The sequence below is a fragment of the Trichosurus vulpecula genome, chromosome 7, assembly GCF_011100635.1.
Source record: "Trichosurus vulpecula isolate mTriVul1 chromosome 7, mTriVul1.pri, whole genome shotgun sequence".
Classification (NCBI taxonomy): domain Eukaryota; kingdom Metazoa; phylum Chordata; class Mammalia; order Diprotodontia; family Phalangeridae; genus Trichosurus; species Trichosurus vulpecula.
In genome coordinates, this window is record NC_050579.1 from 85,447,432 (window position 1) to 85,472,371 (window position 24,940).

The 24,940-nt window shown below is 36.7% G+C and overlaps 1 protein-coding gene across 18 annotated transcripts in view; it reads right to left on the reverse strand.

Moving 5' to 3' along the window:
• AFDN (afadin, adherens junction formation factor) overlaps window positions 1–24,940 on the reverse strand; it is a 169,763-nt gene that overhangs the window by 14,115 nt on the left and 130,708 nt on the right. For 9 of the 18 annotated variants that reach the window (XM_036768936.1, XM_036768934.1, XM_036768940.1 and 6 more), the window contains 5 exons: window positions 20,873–21,067; window positions 20,198–20,289; window positions 19,677–19,859; window positions 9,079–10,107; window positions 6,895–6,930 (listed from right to left, as the gene is read on the reverse strand). In XM_036768936.1, coding sequence (XP_036624831.1) covers window positions 6,895–6,930; window positions 9,079–10,107; window positions 19,677–19,859; window positions 20,198–20,289; window positions 20,873–21,067 — 1,535 coding nt within the window. The remainder of the gene's footprint in view (window positions 1–6,894; window positions 6,931–9,078; window positions 10,108–19,676; window positions 19,860–20,197; window positions 20,290–20,872; window positions 21,068–24,940) is intronic. The other 9 variants (XM_036768951.1, XM_036768947.1, XM_036768945.1 and 6 more) reach the window with 1 other exon arrangement.

The following is a 24,940-nucleotide window of genomic DNA, read 5'->3' on the forward strand; positions in this document are numbered from 1 at the left end:
GGAAACATAATTTTTGTTCTTATGATCTGGCTCTAGAAAAACCTCAATGAGCATTAAGCAAGCCTATGTATTAAAATGGCAAATTGTGTAATTTACTGTTATCTGTTGAGCAGTTTATTATTTGTGGATTTTTTCCTCCAATTAAGAGCTGGAGGTAATGAACTTTTTCTATCAGGGTGCTCTTTGCTCGCTTCTCTTTTCCAACCAAATATAATTATTGCTTGAAAACATCATTTTGCTTCATTTTAATGTCATACTTAGTGTCTTTTTTTGGTAATGTGAAAAATGACAAAATTACCTTTGGGAACCATCATAGTTTATCCAATATAAAGGTCAAGAGGTAGTTACTAAGCTATTTTTTATTAATTTCAAATGAAAAAAAAAGTTTTAGGTACAAGAAAGAACCTTTGAAGTACACATAAAAATTATTAGTCACAAAATGCTATCCATAAAGTAGCATTGCCAATTTGTTCTTACAACAAATTATGAAATAAAAAACAAATTTACGAATATTTATCAGTGCCATTTTTTAATCTCTACTCATTGTGAGAATTATAAATATGAAAATACTTGCTCTTTTCCAATAGCCTTCTTTTTTCTAATTTGAATGAGTTTTTAGTAGGCATCTTAATTTCTTGTACTCTGTTCACTAATGATTAAAGTAAGCACATTTAAGAAAAAGTGATTCTACTGAAGGTATTTTCTTTTTGTCTTTACAATCCTTGTATTTATTCTTACCCTAAAACATACTGTCTTGTCCCTTCTAGAAAATTTAAAAAGCTTCCATGAGAAAAGTTATTATCTCTTGATTTATCCCAAATGCCCAGAGGAAAACTTGGGATAGTACATGCAACTGCATTTCATGTTTATAGTTGAATCATACCCAAATATCTATCTTTTAACTTAAACTGCCTATTATATGTAAGAGATATCCAGTATCAAGTTTCTTAGATAATTCTTAATCAGTTTAAGGCACAGAGAAAAAAGAAATAAATGATGAGAGAAACTATTTACAATATAAAGGATAAAAACAATAATGAAAAAAGACTTTAGAATGATCAGGCAGTAAATAACAAGACTTAGGATTTTAAAATGGAACACATGAAAAGTTCCATGTTATCAAAATCAGTTTCATAATTGGTGTCATTTTGAAAACTACCTCAGAAATAGCTCCAAACTAATCCTACAGGGTCAATTAAGGTCAAGAGAAAGTGTGGTATAGATACTGGATTGAGTCAGCGTTGGAGTCAGAAACATCCAGGTTCAAGTCCAGATTCTGGTATACGGGAAATCACTTAACATCAAAGTCCCAGCAAATCATAGATGTGGTTTAAAAAAAAAAGGCTGAAATTAGCATATAGTAAGTATCTGTATTATAGAAGTATCAACCTCAGTCAAGTCGCTATTTATTTCTGAAGCCTGGGTGGATAAATAACAGAATAGTGACTTGACCATGAAGAACGATTTTTCTATTTCATCATCATCACTCACTTTACCAAACAGAGATGAACTAATTTACTCAGCCTTTTGGGGGCTGTGATTTGAATGGTACAGAAACTCCAGAGAAAGAAAAACCACTATTACCAATAGAGATGAGCCCATTCACTACAACTGACTGCAACGCAATGAGAGGTTAAGCAATTTGCCCAAGATATCACAGCCAGTATTACTGTGGAAAGATAAGGACTAATGTGATTTTATTAGAACAGAAACCTCTTGGGTGAGGAAATTCCCTCTACCAAGGCAGATCATCAGCTTCTCTGCAACTTAGAATCTCTAAAAGAGATTTTTTTGAGCACTGAGGGGTAAGTGACTAGCCCAGCATCACACAGCCTGTGTGAGTCAAAGATGGGACTTCAACCCAGGTCTTCCTAGTTATAAGGCCAGCAATCAATATTCTACCCTCATTAATGTTAATGTAATGTCTCTCATTAATGTTAATAGCAATTAACAATAACAGCTAGCTTTTAAATAGTATACTACGGTTTGCAAAGCAATTTACATAATCTCTTTTGGACTGATTTGATCTTTAAGATAACCTTCTGGTGCCTTTATGCCCATTTTACAGACAAGGAAACTGAGGTTCAGTGATGTTAGAATGACTTGTTCAAGGTCACATGGTTAGCAACTGAGTTTGGGGAGTGGGGATTTGAATACAGGGCTCTTTCAGCTTTAAACCTAGTACTCTCTTTAAAACAGTACCTCAGATAATAATGCCTGCTAAATGGCAAACCAAGAAAATTTTCAGAGATATCAAAGCAATATCTAACACTGATATCAAGATATACAGATACAAGCATTTCTTGACTTTAGAGCATCTTTCGGTTCTCAGAAAATAAGCTGTAAGTCAAAGTCATGTAAACTGAAGATTCATTATAATTTTTGTGTCATAAAATGCTAATAGCCACTAAGCCATGTTGTACAAACATGACTCAGAGAGCCCTGTTCAAATACCATGACTTTGTAAAACATCTATAGGTTTTCCTGTAAAAATAAATATATCTCAAAATATGAAATATAACCTTTTTCTATAAGAAATCTTATGGTTCATTCCCTTTTCCTTGACCTAGCTATTCCTTTGGTGTCAATGTCATATTTTAATAAAACTTTTTTCAGCCATGTGATAAATGACAGTGGCTTTAAGACCAACTTTTAAGCTTTATGAGTCAAGAAAGCCAACATTTGTTTGAGTGTGTTTTCACTAACTGGAAATAATATTCAAAAATACCTATTGTTAAAGGGGATAGTAGTGGGTGTCAATTACTGCATATTAATGAAATAAAAACTTAAGTACACTCGGTGGTTATCTAGTTTCATTACATGCTTTGAGGACAATCTATCAATACCACAGTATAAATCGCAGAAGTGAACCTGCACAAGAAAATCCCCTTGGACTCCTGGTCTATGTCCTTGCTCAGATCACACCCCAAGGCCAGCATTTACTGAGTGCCCCCTCTGGACCAGGTGCAGTACTAGGCACTTGCTGCCCACCCCAACTCTCTTAGAGGAGTTTACTTACATTCTATCAGACATGCAAGAGAGTAAAATCAATCCCTTGGAAATGTCTTTTAAAAGTCTCTTGCCTTGCCTTCCCACCTTTCCATTCTCCTTCTCTCTGTGTACTCACCTGGGTGCTTGGGCCTCCTTGCTGTTTCCCTCACATCTCCTGGCTACATGTTCACTGGCTGTTGTCCATGCCTACAATTCCCTCCCCCTCCTCACCTCTGTCTTTTGGTTTGCTTCAAGTTTCAGATAAAATCCACCGTTCTGCAAGACATCTTTCTAAGATCTCTTTAATTCTAGTGCCTTCCTTGCGGTCATGTCCAGTTTATACAAAGTTGTTTCTATGTTGTCTCTCATATTAGAATGTAAAGTCCTTGAGGACGGGAAATGTTTTGCCTTTGTTTGTACCTTAAGTGTGTAGTATAGTTTCGTACCTGGCATACAGATGGCATTTAATTAATGCTTGTTGACTTAATTTCTATTGAGAAAGAAAGCTATGGAATGCTTGGAATATCTGGTGATGTAAAGTAACTATAATAATAACTCAAAATAAGGAATATTGCATTCTTAGGTATTTTAGATGTTTTTTTTTTCCTAAACACAAGTCCAGTTACTATCATTAATGTTTCATGAAGTCTTTAAAAACTGCACACTAGAAAAAAACTACGTTCAGCTATTTAACTCAGATTTTGAAAAATTACTATTCATTAGATATTTTTAAAGCTTTTAAAGATCAAAGGTACTTTAATATGGTCTTAGGGCATAAGTTTCCTAGATTGTTAACAAATAAGGTATTTGTAGGAAACATGCTTCCTAGAGTATATTATATCTTGAGCAGATATTAACTTTAACACACAATTTTCCTCTGGTCACAATGAAAAGGGTGTGTGTGTGTGTGGGGATATTCCATGGCAAATGGACAAGTTCCACTATTATAGGCACCCCCAGGGGGAAAAAAGCTTCGAGGGCAGAGACCATCTCAAATTTGTATCTGCATTCCCAGCCTCTAACACAAGCATCTAGTACACGGTAAACATTTTATTTATGATACAAAAACTAGAAAGAAATAAAAACAAGAAAACTCTTCTGTTAGTTCCATGTGAAATGATGCTAGTCCCAAGTGAAGTTTAAAGAAGTTGACTCTGTGACTTACACTTAGCAAGATATTTACCAGAAAAATTTATCAGAAACACTTGGTGATTTTTATCCCAAGGGATAAAAAAAGAAGTCTCTAATTTGGACATGGGGACTATGATCCCTTTGCATAAAGATCTGAAACCTCTAGAATGTAAAAACAAAGCAAGAAAATAAATTTTTCAACAGGGTATGGGAAAGAGAGAAAGCAGATTTTTGTTAAATGAAAAAAAATAAAATAAAAAAAATGCTGTTGATGAGACTAAGGTCGACTGCCTCCCAGGGTTGTTGTGAGAATATATTTGTAAAGCGCCTTAGGCATGGTGGCTGAAAGAGAGTAGGCACTATGTAGATCAGGGCTGTCCAAAATGTGGCCCGCAGTGCAGTTTATGAGGCCTGCCTACAAGCATAGAAATTTACATAAATGCTTTAGTAAATGAAGCCGAGCTACCGCAGAGCTCTCACTGAAATAGCAAATCAAAATATATTGTCTATTCTTTCAATAAAAACCTAAAGTCGGACAGCCATGATATAGATGATGAGGATAATAAGGATGATGATGATGATGATGATGATATCTACCTTAAAGAAGTGACATATAAGCAAATGCTGAACTAATTAGTTTAAAACAAAATTAGATAAAGCAGGGATTTATAAAAGCAGGCAGATAATTGGCTAAGTTGATAGAACACTAGACCTGGAGCCAGGAAAATCTGAGTTCAGCTTTCTGATCTGGACAAATCACTTAAACACTGTCTGCTTCAGTTTTCTCATCTGTAAAATGTACAAGGTGGTTGTGAGGATCAAATGAGATAATATTTGTAATAAGCTTTGCAAACCTTGAAGTGCTAGCATTTTTATAATTATTTTTAATTCATCTATGCAAATTTCATAACAAAAGGGTAAGAACCTTTATGGAATCTAGAAAAAAGGATGCCCAGAGTAAGAACTTTCTAATAGTTAACAACTACTTTAAAAGGGAGAAAGTGATTCTCTGTTTGCCAGACACCAGGAAGGAATGCTCAAAAGTAGCCCTAATTATTCAGTTTGGGTTGAATAGTATGAATGATACATGCCACATGATGATAAAAACTCATTTCTTTTTGCTTTGATTACACACATGCCAACAAACTAGTTGTCTGATTGCTAATTCAGTTTGTCAGATAGCTTAAAAGGAAAGCCTGGACAGCACACATTTTTCTAATATTTCTAATATTCCTAGCAGGTATAGACCCCATTCTAAATGAAGTACAACAATGATTTATATCAGTTTCCTGAGTTGTTAGTGTTCAATTCATTAACATATTCTTTGTTCTAGGCATTATGCTAGGCAGTAGGGAGAAGATGATACTTAAAAAGTGCTTGCAATCAAGGAGCTTATTAGATCCCACGAGAGGATAACAGCATGTATACAGATACGTACGCACAAAATATTTATAAAGCTTTTTTGGTGGGGAAAGAGCACTGACGAGCAGGTGGAAGAGATCAGGAAGGGACTCTTGTATTTTAAGGGGTGGCTTCTGATTCATACTTCGAAGGAAGCTAGAGATTCAGAGCAGAAAGAGCATTCCAGGGATAGTGGACAGCTTTTATTATGGCAACCTATCCAGTTAGCTGATTTCCCAAAACATTAGTAACACTTGAATGAAAGGATAAAATTGTATTTCTGAATTTACAAAACTAAGAAGCAAATCCCAGACCCACGGTAGTAATCCATGTTATCAAGACATAGATAACCAATGAAATTTTAGATCAACAACCAATCAGCCAATCAGGTGTTTGTTACAGACTATCAAAAACAGGGCTAAGATATTAAATTCAATCCAAAGACATACAGATAAGTGATGATCTGATTATGGCTTCACTTCACTGACAATTATTTAAAATAATTTCAAATTTCAAATTAATACAAAGATAGCCAAATTCTCAAATCCTAGGGGATAATATAGCTGTGCTAGTAAATTGCCTGCCTGGATAGAAACCCAATGATAAATCAAGTTTCATCAATGTTAATATTAAATTGATAGAAATACTAATTATACAGCATGACTGGGGTGTCAGAATGGATTTCTTTTTTGAGAGAAAAATCAACGAAGTATTATTTTTAGCCCACTTCATTAAATTGGCATAGCTGTTAAGATGAACTAAAAGCCACAATACATAATTTAAGGGAAAAAACCCAACAAAATAAGTGAGCTTCATTAAGACCATGACATCCTATTGCTGAGTTAAAATATCTTAACTGACAAATTTAGTTAAATCCAATTTCAATTTTCTTATAAAAATTCAAGGAAGTTTCCTTTACTTTAAATGTTTACTCTTCCCCATTTAAGATCTATTTCTAATGTTAAAAAAGGAAGAAAGTAGACAAACTTTCCATACTAAAAAGTTTTTTCTGAAATGTTCAGATTTTCTACAACGATTCTAATGTTAGATGTAGAATAGCATCACATATAGAGCAGAAAATAAAAAAATCAAATAAAAATCAAACGTCATATAATTAAAGCTGAAAACAATTCAAATCCACAAACAAAACATAATACTTTAAACAAAGCAAGGAATAGCTAAATCTAGGTACATTTAAAATGCATGCTTCTAAGGGATTTACTGGTCTACATCCTGATCTAGGATACCTCCTAGAGATTAAAAACAAAACACCCAATACACGATGGATCTACTTAAAAACATAAGACTACCATCACTAAAGAAAATCAAGACAGGAAAAAAAGTACTGAAGGGAAAGAAACAGGAACATACCAAATCTAGAACAGAGATTGCTGGCATAGCAGTCTGCTGCAGGTAATAGAGAAGGAAAAAAAAGAAAGATGAAGTGTGAAAAAAAAAGTTAAGTTTAGACTCCTACTGTGCCCAAAGGCATTTCTGTAGATTTCTTACTTCATCTGTTTTTGAAGGATACCAGAGGGAAAAAGTAAAGAACCATTGACTAATTTAAAGCGCTATGAGGACAATGACAGCAGACTGACACATTTTAATTTCTTCATTACAGAAACTGGAGCGTAACAGCACTAATTAAGTTTTTTTTTTTTTCAACTAGAGACCTTATTAAGAACGTAAATGTGAGGCAAATTAAAGAAGTATTATAAAAATATTAGTTAAAAACTTTCTTAAGATCAAAATCCATAGAGATAATATGCAATATAAGTTAATTTCTGTTAGATCACCAATAAGGTAACCCTCTGAGAAATGAGCAACTACAAGTAAAATTACATGCATGCATCTGACTACTTTGATTATTATTTGGAAGAAAAGTAATAATAAATGTTAAAAATTAGTTAAAATTAGTAACATTTTAAAACTATAAATAGCAGTTTTATGATCAGAGATAAAAATACTCAAAACTACAGCAAAAGATGACTTATATTCATCATATTTATCTAATTATCAATCTAACAATAAGAATTTAGTTATCAATTAACTTAAAGGGGCAATATCCACTACAAGGAGAAAAATAAGAATGCACACCTAGAATAAATTTAGGAAATTACATGCCAGAACATCAGCATCATTAATAACCACATAGAATTTGTTTTTAAAAGAAGCTGTTGAAAGGTACATATTTATTAATCATTCTTAAGTAAGTTTAAGAAACAAACTTCATAGCAAAAACTACACCCAATATTTAAGAATCCTACAAGTGCCTAAAATTAACTTTTGTAATACATGTAAGATGGACATTTGGATTCAGTTTATTGGATGAAGTGTTTCAAATGAAAAAGAAAAAAGAAAAAATTGCCTGAAATAGAAACTTCTGTGTATGTACAGGTATCTGTATGTAGCGCATTATAAACTTTGGGCCAAACACAGCAGCCCAATTAGATGAACTGGAGTTAGAATCAAAAGACAAACTAGTATGTGAAAGATCCACGGTCTTAGCTGTCTCATTTCATTATATCTCAAAAAAATAATACTGAATAAAAATACTCAGCATTAATTTTCGCAAATTGCCATAAGGATTGATATCAGAGTAGCCCAGGAAATATAACTACCAATACTTTTCTTATCTCACTGAAGAAACAAAGTACCTTGAATTTAACTGAATTTGGGCATTTTTACATTGTTTTTAATCTGATAAGAATCTGGCTTTGTTCATGCTTTTGAAAAGTACCAGTAGGACTAGAGACCTAAATGGGAAAAAAAGATGAACAAAACATTGAACTGGCTTTCTGTTTATACCTCAAATAAAATCCAGTTATTGATTTATACAAACTCCTCTGTCTTTTAAATGTTACAGCCAACCAATATGTTCTGTTGGACACCAAGTTATGGACTTGTAAAATTTAAAAATCACTATAAATTCTAAACACAATTATTTGTGTTTGGAAAACAAATCCCCTATGGTTCCCACCAATTCCTGTGACTTCCCAGACCAAAACTCTTTCCTAGGGACCACTGTACTCCCCTGAATATATTCTCTCCCCGTATTAGAACGTAAACTCACTGAAGGCAGGTGGTAGACAATTTGTATTTCCATTCCCAGCTCCCTGCACAGTGCTTGGCTCCAAAGAAAGACATAATAAATGCTTTTACATTTTTTCATTCGTCCAATGCCACTAAAAGTTGGTAAAGAATACCTTTGTTCTTTTTTGCTAACTCAAAAGGAAGGTGAAAAGAATAATTCAGAAACTTGACAATAAAAACATCTAATTTGCTGATGTGGACAATTAATATTTGCAAAGCATTTTTTTCTTTTTGTTCCTCAAACTTTCCAAACTAATTCCACTGGGTTAATTGCTATAACCTGTGTCTTTTGCACCAGCTTTATAAAAATAAAAATTCAATATGATAAGCATTAACAACCTATGTTAGACCAGCCTTTTTTTTAAAACTAGTTTCTGTACTGTGTTCATGAATATATCTGCAGCTATAACACATACACAGAGATTAAGAAGGTAAATAGAGAGATAGATCCCAGATACGCACACCCAAAGGATTTTTCCCCTTTACCCTGGTTCTTCTTTCGGCCTCTAGGCGCTGCATAATTAACATGGTGTCTACATCATCATCTTCCTCATCCTCATCATCTTCATCCTTCTGCTTTGATTCTTGGAGTCTCTTCTGGAACTGCCACTCTAACATGAGTTTTCGTAAACGGTCATTTTCTTCTGCCGTGCGATCTGGTTTGTTTTGAAGATCCTGAATCTCTTTGCTTAGCATATCTACAATGTGCATTTGCTGCTGCTTCTCCAGCTTTTCCTTGGCATCCCGTTTCCACGGGTCAGGGGACAAGCTATCACTAGAGGAAAGCTCTTCTTTGCTGATTGTGATGTACTGCAAATCTCTCCGCTCAATTGTCCGTGGCTGCTGCTGGGGCTGCAGCTCCCGGATGACTGTTTCTTGGGGTCTCTGTAATGTAGATGGCTTTTCTGGCTTTATCTGCTGGACAGGTACAGAAGTAAGTTGGGTGGGGTTCAGGGGTTGAGTACGCATTTGCCCCAGCTTTCTTTCCTGTTCTCGTCGCTTCCTTTCTCTTTCTTCCTCTAAGCGAGCCTTTTCCTTTTCATACCACCGCTGGTGTTCCTCTCTCTTTTTACGTTCTGCAGCTGCGGCTGGAGCAGACTGAGGTCCTATCTGGTGCAGAGGAGGAGGGGGAGGCAGAGGTAAATCCATTGGAACCCCATCAAAGTCAGCTGCATAGTGCACGGGAGGAGGGGGGGGCGGAGGAGGAAGGTCTGTTCGAATAGGCTGAGAAATAGCCACTGGGGTTGGCTGAAGAGCTGTTGGTGTTTTCCAACGGCCAGGGCCACTTTTGGTTAGAGTAGAAGCCGGGGTAACAGACTTAGAAGAATGGTTCAGGAATTCTTGGCTGGACGTGCTAGATTCCACAGAAGAGCTCTGATTTATCCACATGTCACTATCAGACTTTCGATCTAAATAGTCTGAATCTTTGCGAAGACACTCTGGTTGGTAAACTTGATCATCTCTCAATTCTTCCTGGGAACGAGTAACACGCTAGAAAAAAAAAAGTCATACATACTTAATGCAATTTTTTAAAAGAGTCAAAAACTGATCTAATTAGATGTATGTGAAAATAATTTCTAAATCATCTTTAATGACCTGACAACATAAAAAATTCTAACTGTGAATTCTACTTCTACAACTATTTAACACACGCACTATGAACATGTACTTGATCAATAACTCAATTCAAATGGAAAATAAAGATGCTGACACTTTCTCACAATGCTTTTAGGAAAAAAAAATCATAAAAAAAATTTTATGTATGAAACAATGCTTATGAAAAAGATCAATAAACAAAAACGTTCTCTGTAACCAAATCCCCTAGCAAGTTTTTGAAGTTAATCTTTAGTCACCTTCATACCTATTTCAAAGATCATAAAAAGTCTATGGGTTTCTAAACCCCACGAACCATATAAATTCTAACAAAGTTAGGCATAATGCAAGGAAAAAGGTTAAAATGCATGGAAATTTGAGATATTCTGCAGTTTTCCAACCTAGGCAGACTTGGAGACAAACACAAAGGCATTTAGCTGTTTCCCTACTGTTTGAAATGACCTTTTAATCCCTTTTGCTCTCAACCAAATACTTTCCTAAAGGAAAGGAATATACTGGCAGAAGCAGCCAAGGGCAATGCTTTATTATTATTATTATTATTGTTCTAGTCTCCAAAGAATAAAGACAGAAAATTAAATCTCAATGAAAGATTCCCTAATCAGAAACAACAATCCCCCCCCCATTAGTGAATGAGGAAATGGGGATATAAACTTACTAAAGAAATAAAGATCATTTCTACTTCTCTTGAAAAAGCTAGAAAATCGCAGAACTGTAACTTGAAAAATCTGAATGCCCATTACCCAATTATGCCCTCTAACCCCTCAGATCATCATGTCAGAAAATGTCCTTGCTACTGTTGATAGAATAGCACATATAGCAGCTGTCCTAAAATATTTAAAATTAAAGGAAATAATACAGTTAAAGTGGCTTATACATTTGTAATAGAACAGTCTGCTTATCTAACCCTTCTCCTCTACTTGTGTTCTGCCTTTGTTTTCCCTCCAGTGCTAAAAATTCCACTATGCTATACAAAACAAACAAATAAAAAAAAACCCAAACCAAAAAAATAAAACTGTTTCAAGCATACTTCAACTCTTCAATGGATCAGTGACCTTATCAATAAGAAAACTTCCTCCCAATGGTATAAATCACAAGCCACCCAACATCCTATTCCATTCAATTCTTGTCCATATCTTCTCATAAATTCATGGGGAGTTGGAGGGAAGGAAAGGGGAGAGTCTAAATGTGATGAAAGATTTCCTTTAGATTAACACATTACATATCAGTGCAGCACATGATTTGACAATATATTTCTCATATCTAATTCTCGCCACAAGACCAGGCCACCTCTTTTCTAATTACACATTTGCTCTGTTATGCCCTTTCTTTTGTTCAATTCTTCATTTTTAATATATAAATTACCAAAATATGTTTATCCTTACTATGGCTACCTCTTTGAACAACGCACTATTTTGATTCTTTGGAAACTGATTTTTGAATTCTGTGACTACTAGCCATATAGCATCACTGAAAGAACAATGGTTTTTGTTTAAGGCAGAAGTTCAGGACTCATGAAAAGCACTGAGCAATTCTTCAAATGGGATCTGCTATCTTCTTCCCATCAATCTTGGGCCCATTCCATCATTCATGTGCAGTAATTTTCCCAAGTTCTGAAAACAAACTCTACAGGTTGTTCATCCAAGCACATATCCTGAGCAGGTAGTTAGGTCAATTGTAGACCTTATTTAGGAGGCTCTGAAATGTCTCAGGACTTGGTACAATCAGCATATCATCTATAGGACCCCAACACCTAGAGGGTAAAATCAGAATTCTAGGCCTAACAGCACTTAGGCCTACTCTACTGTTGTTCTGGACAGCGTGATGTTACTATAGAGGCCTATGGGTATTGCCATGTTGAAGAAAATATGAAAAGGAGAAATTTCTTTCCTATGGGAAATGCATGCATTTTTCACAACAATGTAAGTATTTATACCAGCTGCTATCATCAATAACCTGGTAATATTTTACCTCTTTCTCAGAACAACTCAACAATCCACCTGTTCCATAGCTGCTGAGCTTCAGTGATTCTACCTTACACACCTCCACTATACATTTCCACTAATCTAGTCCACGACACTGACTAGATTATTTTATCTTCAAAGAGTATTAGAATGTAGAATTCTGTTTCATGAGACGTTCCCTGATGTACTGAAGTAATAAAACCAAACCTTAATTAAATTAGAAACTGCTTTACTCTGGGTTAATTCCTCAATAAAGCCCACAATAAAGCCCATCTCTCTTCAAATTATAATCTTCGCTAGTCATTCTTTATGAGAGTACCAAATAATTTTGTTGGCAAGCACACAAATCTCAAGTTTATATTTCCCTTGCCATTAATAATAATTAACATTTCTATAGTGCTTTAAGATGTACAAAGCGCTTTATGTATTATTTCACTTGATTATTATTACAAGAGAGTAAAGAAAAAGAGGTTACTCCACCCCTGCTCCCATGTGTCCCAGGCTGGAAGTTTATAGCTTCTCATAGGACTGATTCCACTATTAATTAGCACAGAAATTTAGGTCTGCTGTTCCTGATGTAGGTCAGTTGGTTCCTCTTTAGGCAACCTGATGCCCCACTCACATCACAAGGCTTACCATATTAATACAGAAGTGCAGAAATCAGATTGTGATAATCCACTATAGCTCAGAATTCTTTTTCAAAATTTTTTTTTTTAGTTTTCGACATTCAATTTTATATGACTTCCAAATTATAAGAGTTCTGAATTTTTTCCAATCTTTCCCTTCCCCCTTCCCTAAGACAGCATGCAATCAGATACAGGCTATACATGTAACTCATACTAAACATATTTCCACATTAGTCCTGCTGTAAAAACAAGAATCAGAAAAGGAAAAACCACAAAAAAGAAAAGAAAAAAGAGAAAATAGTATGCTTCAATCTGCATTCAGACTCCATAATTCTTTCTCTGGATGTAGAGTGCTTCCATCATAAGTCTTTGGGAAATATCTTGGATCACTGTATTGCTGTAGCTCAGAGCTCTTGAGCTCAATGGTACCCCCAACAGCCTCAGTTTCCCTGGTAGCTGGGATTACAGGCTTCTGCCATGAGCCACCACATCGAACGTGAAAAGTCTTTAAGACATTCTGTGATACTCAGAGTTTTGTCACATTCAAACAATAATCAAAAGCAAAACACTTAAAGCAAAACATTTATATGTCAGACATTCTGTTAGGTGCTGAGGATATACACAAATTAAACAGTTCTTGCCCTCAAGAAACTTACATTCAATCAGGGAAGAAAATATATACATATAAATCTATACAAAAATATGCAAAATGCTGGGTAATTTTGGGGAGAAATGTACTAGAAACTGGGGGTAGGGGAGGAATTAGGAAAGGCTTCATACACATGGCATGTCACTTGAACTAAGCTCTTCAGGAAAGTAGGAATTCTAAGTCAGAGGTGAGGACAGAGTGCATTTCAGGCATGATGAATGGTCAATACAAAAGCAGAGAGACTAGAAATGGAATGTCATGTCTAAGAAACACTGAGAAGGCCAGTTTGGCAGGACCACAGAGTATATGAAGTAATGTATACAAAGTCTGTGAAGGCAGGCTGGAACCACATTGTCAAGGGCTTTAAATGGCAGAGAAGTTTGTATTAGATCCTGGGGTGAGGAAATCACTAGAGTTTATTAAGCAAGAGAGTGACACGAACAGATCTAGGACTTTAGGCAAAATCACTTTTGGCACTTATGTGAAGGATATTTTGGAGAGGTAAGAGGCTTGAAGCTTAATCACTTGGAATACCCAGTAACGAAAAAGCCAGTATAATAGCATAGGAGACAGATAATCAGGCCTAAATGAAAGTGGTAGCTGTGTGAGTGGAGACAACAAGAAAGATGAAAGAGATGTGGTAGAGGTAGAAATGGCATGAATTGGCAGCTAAATGGACATATGGTACAAGGTAAAGTGAGGAACCAAGGGAAAAATCAAGATCACAAACTTCGGAAACTGCAAGATCGGTAATGCTTTTAGCAGAAACAGACAAATTTGGAAGAGGGAAAGGATCATGAAAAAGATGAGTTCAGTTTCGCAACATTCTGGATGAGATGTCTTTGAGATATTGCACTGGTAACTAAGGTGGGACTTTCTTACTATTTTAGAATGATAATTAAGTCTCTTTGATTGAGTCTTACTAGGTGCTAAACCCCATGCCCACACCCCTTTATGAGTAGGTGCAAATCCCCAGGCTGGTTAGCAAACTAGTTCACTAGTTTGAGAGAGGCAGAAAGCCCCCAGGGCCCTAAGGGGAGTTGCTAAGACCATAGCCAATAGTAGGGGCCTAAGTTCTGGTCACTCAGATGACATCTGATGACAGCCAAAGACTGTATAAAAAGAGAGAACAGAGCTATTTGCTTGAGGCTCTCACTCCTGGAGGAGTGTGGGCGTGGGACTCTAGGCAGCTGCTCTAAGAGCCTCCTGGCTCACCCAAATGTTGATGATTTCTTGGTAACTATGAATTGTATTTTGTCTGTTTATAATGTACGTTTGTAATTGTGTTTGCTCTGAAGTTCAGGGTGCTGGCTTTTCCCCCTGAACTAAGTGAATGATATTTGTATGTTGGACTGAAATAAGACTGTTAATCCCCTAACGTTACTTTCCTTAGTAAAGCAGATCAAAAGAACCTGTGCTGGCAGCGTTCTTGTTGTTGGGCTTGTATTGGTCTTTCACCCCCATAACAGCTGCTAGCCAAATTGTTGCAACAGATATTCAGTTTGAAATATCCATTAGGCACCTGGTAATGTGGAATTGACATTGAGGAGATCCTCAACCATATTGTGCCTCCTTACTACTGCAGCCCTCCCTCACTCAAATCCAAGTCCACCGCAAGTCATGTCATCATTTCCCTGATGTCACAGTCCTCTTTGGGAACAAAGGACAGAAACAAACTTGCTACCAAGTCTACCTCGACACCCTCTACTAGGGCCTTCTTCACTCAATACAATCTTTTATAACTTCCTCAGCTGCCAGTGATTGAGTTATTATCTATTCAGATGATTCAAGATGTAATTCACAGACTTGTGTGTACATATACACATAGATGTGTCCATACATATGTATATGCGCATATACATACATGCTTATTTGTGAATCATCTTATTAGACAATAACTAAACCAATGATAATTGATGAAGTCACCATGAAAAGATAATACTGAGTGAAGAGGGCCCAGGACAGTCATGGGGTAGAGCTGATACATACTGAGTGCGATATGGATAATGAACAGACAAAGGTGACTTTGAAAGAGAAATTAGACAGATGGTAGGAAAATCAGGAGATTGACGTGTCATGAAAACTCACATGGGCATAGTATCCAGGAAGACAAAGCAGTCAGCAGTGTCAACTACAACAGGAAGTCAAGAAGAATAAGTACCAAGAAAAGATTTGGCAATTAAGAGACTACTAGTAATTTTGGAGAAAGCAGCTTCAGTTTAGTGATGAGACTGAAATACAGATGGCAAAGGGTTGCAAAGTCAGAAGAGAAGTGGAGGCAACAAGGAAAAACAGCATTTTCTTGGACTCTGGTTGAGAAAGGGAAAATACACATAGGCAAATATTTAAAGGGTTGAGTGAAGGCTTTTTGAGGATGGAAGAGATGAGGGTAAGTCTAAAGGCTGTAGAGAAGTAACTGGCAAATGTGGAGAGACTGAAGATTAGAGAGAGGATGAATGAAGGGGCAGACTGCTAGAAAGACACAGGAGGGGAATGGACTCAAGTTCATGTGCAGAAAGAAGAGTTTTAGCATACGATGAGTTCTTATCACATTAGGAGCAGTTCAAAAAATTAGGACTGTTTGACCTGGAGAAGAGAAAACTCAGGAGTGGCATGGCAGCTAAGGTTTGTTCTTTTTGGCCCAAGATGGCAGAACCATGTATGACTGGTGAAAGGAAGTTACCAGGAGGTTGATTTAGACTTGCTGTAAGAAAAAGAGTCCAAACAATTACAGCTATCCCAAAGTAAAATGAGTTGCCTTGGAAGGTAGCAGGTTCTTCCTTATTGGATAAAACACAAACTCCTCTGTTTAACATTTAAAGCCCTGCCCAACCTGGCCATGATTTTATCTTGCCAATGTCACTGCACAGTATTCCCCCTTCTAGCCAAACTGGCCTTCTCTGTTCCTCACACATGATAGTCATCTCCTGTCTGTAAGACTTTGCACTGGCCACTTCATAGGCCTAGAATTCATTCCCTTGTTCCCTTGGTTCTCTTAAGAGGCAGGCCAGGGAACATTTTTGGCAGGAAGCCTCTTCTGCTCCACACCCCTCAACTTGCTGGTTTTTGAAACTATTTTGTATTTGTATTTATTAACTTTATGTTTTTGGTAAATACATTTTCATATGTACCTGTCTTCCCCATTAGAAGGTGTGCTCTTTACAGGTAGAGACTGTTTATATTCTTTGAACCTGTGTCCCCAGCACTTTTGCACAGTGCCTGCCTGGCATATGGTAGATGCTTAATAAAAACTTGACTGACTGGAAGTCTTCGAGTATAAGAAGAAGGACTATTTCTCAGATATGTTAGTGCTGGATCTGCCATCAAGAAGACATGAATTCAAATTCTGCCTCACATACTGATTGGTGGTGTGACCACAGGCAAACAAGTAAGGTTTGGTTTCCTCCTCTGCAAAGCGAGGATAAGAGCACCTACGTATCTCACAAGATTGGTGTGAGGATCAAATGAAGTAACACACACACACACACACACACACACACACACACACACACACACACACACGAGCTTTGTGAAATTTAAAGTGCTACATAAACATTAGTGCTTGCCATGGGTTTTACAGTGAAGATTCCTTTTGGGAATAGTCTGGAGTGGCTGGCAAGCTAGGGTCTTCTCCAACTACAGATTCTGTGACTCAGTTATCACTAAGGGTCTTTCCCTAACAATATCCTAGGAAATTCTAGCAAATTCTAACAAAAGAAATGGCTGAAGCCAATGACTGAACCAATGTTAATGATATTTGTAAGATCATGAAAAATGGGAACGTACTGTAAGAATAAAAGAGAAAATGGTCCTGATTCTTTGAAAAAAAATCAGAGGGAGCAAAGGAGTCAAGGCTAATGATCTTGACAATGATTCTTGGCAAAATTCTAGACTATATTAGTAATAGGATATCTTTTTTTTTTAATGACAGTGTTGCTTGACTGGTAGAGAGGGATCATGCAGAAGAGTAGGATAGAGAGCTGGTCTTGTAGTCAGGAAGACTGGTTTGATTCCTCTCTAAATTACTTTACTGGCTATCTGACCTTGGCCAAGTCACTTAACTTGTTAGCGCCTTAAGCAGTTCTGGAGGACTAAGTTATTAGTGAGGACAAAGATGGTGAAGAAGAGACAATAACCTAGCTAAACTCCCAATATTCCCCTTCATATAACTTTAAAATAATGCCTCAAAGAGAATTCTGGAATGGTAGAGCCATCAAAAGGTTGAGGTGAAATATTTTTTTTCAGCCCAAGACAACTTAGGAGGTAAGCAGGAGAGGTCTATGACCAGAGTGGGCACCAGCCTGCAGTACATATAGCACCAGCACTAGAAGCAAGTCCGTGGAGGTGGAGTTGCTCTCAGCACATTCTCTTGGAGTTGGACAGCTGGTCAGAAAAAGATTCCAGGGGACCCTTTGCTGGAGCTAGGTGCAGAGCCTGGCACCATTTGGTAACTCTATTGCCCATACACAGTTCTGGGTCACAGTTCCAGGGGCAGAGACCCACTAGGGCTTGTGGCTGCAGGGGATCAGAGGGCCTGGTCACAAAGGCCCAAGAGGAGTGCTAGCACTTGTGGCTGCAGGGCACCAGGAGCCCCTTCTAGATAAAAAACCAGAGCACAGACCAGGAGAACAGTGACCACACCTTTCCCCATATCACACCACCTTGAATGCACTGAAAACTTGTAGATCCCCAGAACTAGCTATGGAAAAGCCTGAAGCTTGGAACACTATCACCTCACCCCTGGGTGAGCATAGCCCAACTTTAACATAAAGTTTGAAGTCAAGAAATAGGCTGGGGGAAAAAAAAAAAAAAGAAATAGGCTGGGAAAATGAGCTAACAAACAAAAAAGAACTTGACCAGAAAGAGTGACTACCGTGTCAGGGAAGACCAAGACACAAAATCAGAAGAAGACAATAATGTGAAAACAGCTGCTACTGAAATCTCAAGAAAAATGTCAATTCAACACAAGCCCAACAACAATTCCTAGAAAAGTTAAAGAAAGAGATAGATGTGGTAGAGGAAAAACTGAGAAAAGATATGAGAGTGATGCAAGTAAATTAAGGATAGAGTAATGGGTTAAAGTCTAATAAACTTTATTAAAGCTAAATATAAAAACCCAACTTCATGTAAAATCACCTTAAGTTCAATATGGAGAAATCATGGCCAGATAACAATTTGCCTGAAAAAGAGTTTTTTGTGGACATTAAGTTTGATATGACTCATTAGTGTGATACTGCAGCCAAGAAAGGTAATGCAAACTTAGGCTACATTAAGAGACAGGTAAAAGTAATGACATGACACACTATACTGAAGGTCTTCAGACACAAAGTGGATGAATCCTTACTGAGTATGTTATCACTTGAATTATTTCTCAGGAGAAGACTAGATTCGCTGGCTACTACTTCCATCAATTTCTCATTTCACTTTATTCGACTGTCGTAGAGCAGAATTCTGTAGAACTCCAATGTTCAAAAGAACATGAATAAGAATTTGAAAAGAAACTTTAAAGCATGTGACATTTTTACTTCTCAAATATTAAGTAAAAGTAGTTCCTAATATTCACTTAATATTTAAGTGAAGTAAACTTTGTGCCAAGCGGAAAGGTACAATTTACTACAGGTTGGTATAATAAAGTTGGGCTTGGCAGACTTCGTGAATGCGTTCCTTAGTTTTGCTGAATTGTTTTTTATACCTTCTCTCTGTTTTATTTTTTGTTACAAGGGATGACTTGCTGGGTCGAGGAGGGATATATTCAAAAATGAAGATGTAAAAACAAAAGACAGCAATAAAAGCAAAGCATTGTAGAACTGGAATCAAGAGAAACATAGGCTTAAGACCTAATTCTGACATTCATAAGCAACATAACCAGCACTCATTAAGAACACCTCTGAGCTACAGCTACTTCAACTCTAAACTGGAACTGATACCAAATATAGTATTCGAATAGTATTGTTGGAAGGATGAGGTGAGATACTGACTGAAAAATGCTTTGAAAACTTACAGATTTGTTATAATCCATATAGTATTTAACACTATTGTATAAATGACTGATTTTGCTTTTAAAAAATCTCCCCAATACACTTTATCCCTAGGATTATGTTCTGTATCACCAAATGACAAATTATAGGTTTTTACCAACCTATTTATAGTCCTAAAATGCCTTACAGCAAAATAAGCTTTAGAAAGTTAGTTGAATAATTCATTTCCAACCTGAATTATAACACTGGAATGATTATCTGTCTGGATCTGTTGTTTTTCATCATAATTGGACCACTGATTCTGAACAGGAACCATACGATCCTGCGATTTAGAGGCCGGGAATGTAAAGTACTCTCTGGTATATGTTTGAGTTGGGATAGGATAAGCTTCAGGTCTTGGTGGTGGTGTCTGCTCCTATAAAAGGCACAAAACAAAGGAAAAGCAGACATGTAGGCATTTTCACAAACAAGAGTTTTTCTAATTATCTCTAGAAACATTTTATCCTAGAGATTTGAAATATCTCAGAACAATAAAATTTACCTTAACATTACAGTATGGAATACTTAAATTTTAAAGCTAAAGGTCAAAGTACTCAAAATTTGATAACTAGTCATTTGAGCATAGAAAAATATTATGTTAATAATGATATTTAACATTAAATCACAATTTTTAAAAACTGATTGACATCTAGCAACCAGTATTCCTAACCAGATTTAAGAATAAGAAATATTGTTTAACTTCTTCCTTCTGACCTCTGTACAGAGATTTCCAGTAGAAACAGATGTTATCTTAGCTGATGTTCCAGTGGCATATGTATTTTTCCCTCCAGGACTAGGAGGTTGATCTGTTGGGGGTAGTTAGAAAAAAAAGAGTCTCAATATATTCATACATTTAAATTTTCATATTCAATAAACAAGCTGTGAATAGGTATTCATAGAGAAGCAAGTACAGGTTGAATGCAATGACATCATTAAGACTGTTGGGAGCCAGGCAGCCAGTCCATCTTAGGTAGAAAGACAACACAGAACTTGAAATGCTGACATAAGCCTACATTCCATTTAAGCAGATGTCCATAGCACTGATACTGGTGTTACAAGGCAGGCACTTCACAATAACATAAACTTTTGGAAGGGTCCTCAAAGTTTATTCCAAACTATAACTCCTTTGGGCTTTCCTACATGGGCATTAACTCTCTAATCAAAATTCTACATAACTTCGATATACTTCTGGCAAATTTTTCATGGTAGAGCTATCCATGTAATATTTCCAGTTTAATTTACATACTTTAAAACATTACTTCAACCTGTATTTATGCATACGTACATATAAGAACGAACACACTGAATGACTAGATGGAGATAAGAAACATAATAGGAGATAACAAAAAAAAAACATAATGGAGATTAAAAAAGCTTAATTTGTCTTACTCGCTACATTAGGGCTAGACCGGTGGTCAGCTCTGTTCTTCATTAGCCTGTCATCTCCTGGGAGCTTCTTTGGTTCACTATACTCCGTCCAAGGCAGCTGAGGACTTTCAGGTGACCCATTCTGTGCTGAATTATTATACAGCTCAAAACCTTCACTCTTTGGTCGAGGTTTGCCTGAGCCTCGTCGATCTGAAACTATAACAAAAAAGGCATTTAAAACAGCAATCTTTCCTTTTCTCTTAAAGATTCTCCTTAAAATACTTTTCATGATTCTTTATAAAGATTTTTCTTAGCTTCTGAAAAGGAAAACCAAATTTTCAACTAGTTCAAAAAAATTGGGGGTGGAGGGGTGGGCAGGTTTAGGATGTTGAAAGAAGATAGTTATGCTGAATATAGCAACTAAACAGGGCTTTCATTGGAGAGTGGGGACCATGAGGAATCTAAATCCAGAGGTTAGACTTCAATGGTATGGGGAAATCTCACTGTGGAAACTCCCTCCACTCAAGCAGATCAGGAATTTTTTTTAAGTTCTAGTCTTAAGAGAGATGCCTGAAGAACTGGGTGTTAAGGTCTACTGTAAAGCTGGTATAACTGGGTTTGAAACCAGGTCTTTCTCTCCCCAAAGGGAGCCCTCTATCATACCGAATTTCCGCTGTCTTTTCACACAGAATACAAAATCTTTCAATATCCTCAACAAAGTTTTAAAAAATACTGATGCTCTTATTTATCTGCTATCATTTTTCCAGATAGCCAAATGGAATATAAGGCACAGTCAGATATTTAATTTATAACTTTAGGAAACTAGATTTTGAAAGGTTCAGAAAAAAGGTATAATTCCCATGACCACATGCCCTCAAAAAGAAGAGGGCTGCAAACAAATGGACAAAAATCTTTTTACCCTTAATTCAACTGAGATTCAACATGTTCTGAGGTTGAGAGATTAAGAATTCACACATAGAACATCTTAAAGTGTACCATCTTTTCCTCCTATAGACCTCATGCTGTAGTTATATAAAATCACAGAGATGAGCAAGTTGGAGTTTAAGTGAATTAAATGAGCTTAAGAGAAGCTGAAGTGAATGGCTCTAGTCTGAGAATTCTGAGCGCCAAGAGCATCACAGATCCACATATAGGCCTGTCCTCAAACTGGAAGACGAAGAGTGAAATGGAAATCAGCAACATGTCCTAGAATTGTTCATGCATACCCATACCTGTGAGTCCTTTCATTAGAGAGTGTTTCTGTGGTGGAGGAAATAGAAGTTGTCTTCTACCTGATACTGCTATTGTCAATCCTCTGTAGAAAAGGACCCTATTATCAAGTTGGTCAACTGGATAGATGACAAATAAATGCCACCCAAACTTTGTTTGGGATATTTTCTTGAAGTTTTGCACCAAGATTGGGGCAGAAATAGATAGGGAACCTGATTCTTTAGGATCAAAACTGCACCTGCATATATGCCAAGTTTCCCTTGGTATTGGACACGTGGGCTCTGAAGTACATCTTGGAGCTTGTCTGAGAGCAACATTACAGATGCCCTAGTATTGGAAGGATCTAAAATTTTTTTTTCCTTTACTATTTAGCCAGTTTCTCTCAAAAGAATGTAAGCTTCTTAAGAGCACATGCTGTTTCATTTTTGTCTTTGTATTCCTAGTGCTTGACACAAGTAGGTGCTTAATAAATGCCTGCTAATTGATTAATTATTCAAAGCCAGTTCTTTTGATGCCAACTTGAGCATTTTTTCCACTAAGCCTCTCAGAAAAGCTATGTGAATAAAAAGACTAATATTGCTATTTAATTAAATAGTACTTTATAAGATAGCTTATTCTACTTCAGGACAGCTTTAAGCAACAGAAAATACTTCCTTACAATTTCCACTCACTGGTTCTAATTATGCCCTCTAAAAATATATAGAAGTATAATCTCTCTTTCCACATGGCAATCTTTCAAAAATTTGAAGAAACCAAAACAAAGTACTATTCAAAAATCTGAGGAGCTAGTGATAACCTTCACATGGGTAGATAGGAAAGGCTTCACAGAATCTGTAATACCTGAGGTAAGCCCAGGAAATCTAAACAGATGGAAATATGGAGAGTGGGAATGAAGATCTAAACTAAGGAGAGTAGTTTGAGAACACAAAAATGGAGAGTACTGAAACTAGATTCACAGAGCATGTTAAGGTGAAAGTAGGCTGCACAAAGAGTAGGAAGCCAAATAAACTGAAACTTGAAAGACAGGGTCAAGAGTTGAACATTTTGAAATGTGGAGATGGATAGCTAAGAATTACACTAACAAGAATAATGTGGAAAACGGATGAGAGAAGAGTTAGACAAGAGGCAGTAAGAAACATCAGAAGGCTTTTATAATAATCTAGGTGGTAAGAGAAAAATCTTGAAGAAGCTTGGTTGCAATGGGGATGAAAAAGAGCTGAAGAGAAGGGGGCAGGAGAGGGGAGGGAAAGAAAAAGCCAAGTTGTTTTCATGATTACCTATGCAACTGATGGGATATGTGGGGGTAGGGACAACATCTAGGGCACTCCCCTGATAACTATCCAAAAAGGAAACGGAGGTACCTTTGGCATGACATGTTCTTAATGAGCCCTATTAAGTATTACTCATCACAGCCTTCTTTCCTAAACCACCTGCAAAGCAGGTCATCTATATCCCACTCACTGCTCTTTTGTTTATGGACTCCACTGCTTTCCCTTTTGGAGATTCTTAGTATTTGCATGTCTCCAGTCATCTGATACCTCTTCCAATTTACAAAATTCCTTAAATATTACTGTCAGCAATCCAGGTCATGTCTGTAAGTTCTTTCAGAACTTGAAATGAATGAATGTAGCAGACTGCCAACTGGGGTCATGAAGAGGAGGACAGGACTGAAAAATGATTGAACAATAAGGGCAGCTAGGGGGTAGAGTGGATAGAGTGCTGGTCTGGAGTCAGGAAGACCTGCCTTACTAGCTGTGTGACCTTGGGCATGACCAAGAAAAGGCCAAATGGAGTTGTGAGAAGTCAGACCCTACCAAACAAAAAAACACAGCATCAAGTCATCACCACTGGTAACATGCAGTTCTCTTACTACTTGTGCCACTCTAAACCTTGATTCTTCAGAGACTAAGCAAGGAAAAACAAAGGAAGAATGAGAAAAAAATAACTGAAACTGAATGCTGTGAAATTATGAAAAGGCATCTCCACTCTGAGTCTTTGCAGAGGTGGGGGGTTATGGGTGCAGAACACTGAATATATCATCAGATTATTTTGAAATGTTGCTCAGTTTTTTTGACTTGTTTCTTCCCCTTCTATTTTAGTTGTTGCTATAAAGAATAATACTCTAGGAGGGTGTAGGTGGAGGGATATATATCTAAAAACAAAAGGGAAAGAAAAAAATTTTTTAAGAAAATGTTTTTTGTTTCAGGGAGCAATTTGGGGGACATTGAAACTGCTGTACAAAGTATACAATCCACTTTCTTCCTCTTACTTAATTTTGGATCCAACTCAGCCACCTATAGTATCTGTCCAATGTGTATGTGTACATGAGTGTGTATAACTAGACAGACTGTCTAGTTCTACAAATTGTCCTCCAACTGCTTATCATAACATGACAGTAGGTATTCTTTATCTACTTGCTTTTCTTGTGTGGACTGTTAACCCAAACTCTACTTGTCAATTTCTAAGAGGCTTTACATAGTATTATGAAACTTCATGACATCCACTCAGTGTTACCTAAAACAGGAGCATCTGGAGGCCCTCACCATCTAAAGGCAATCCTTATTCCATCTGGATTCTATGCTGGATATCCTCTATCCAGGAATTATTATGTACATGAAATGGCAAAGGTCAAATGAACAAGAGAGTATTACAAACCAGAGGATCAGTGAAGTCTTTGCAGAACAAGAGGTACTTGAGTGGACATTTAAGGATGGCTAAGATCTCAACTGAGATAGAGAATTGAAGCACTCCAAGAATAACTGTATAAGAAAGGTATTTAGTGAGAAAAGTGCAGGGCATGCACAAGGTATAGCAAATAATCCAGTTTGACTAGTACATGTAAAATGATCTAAGGCACAA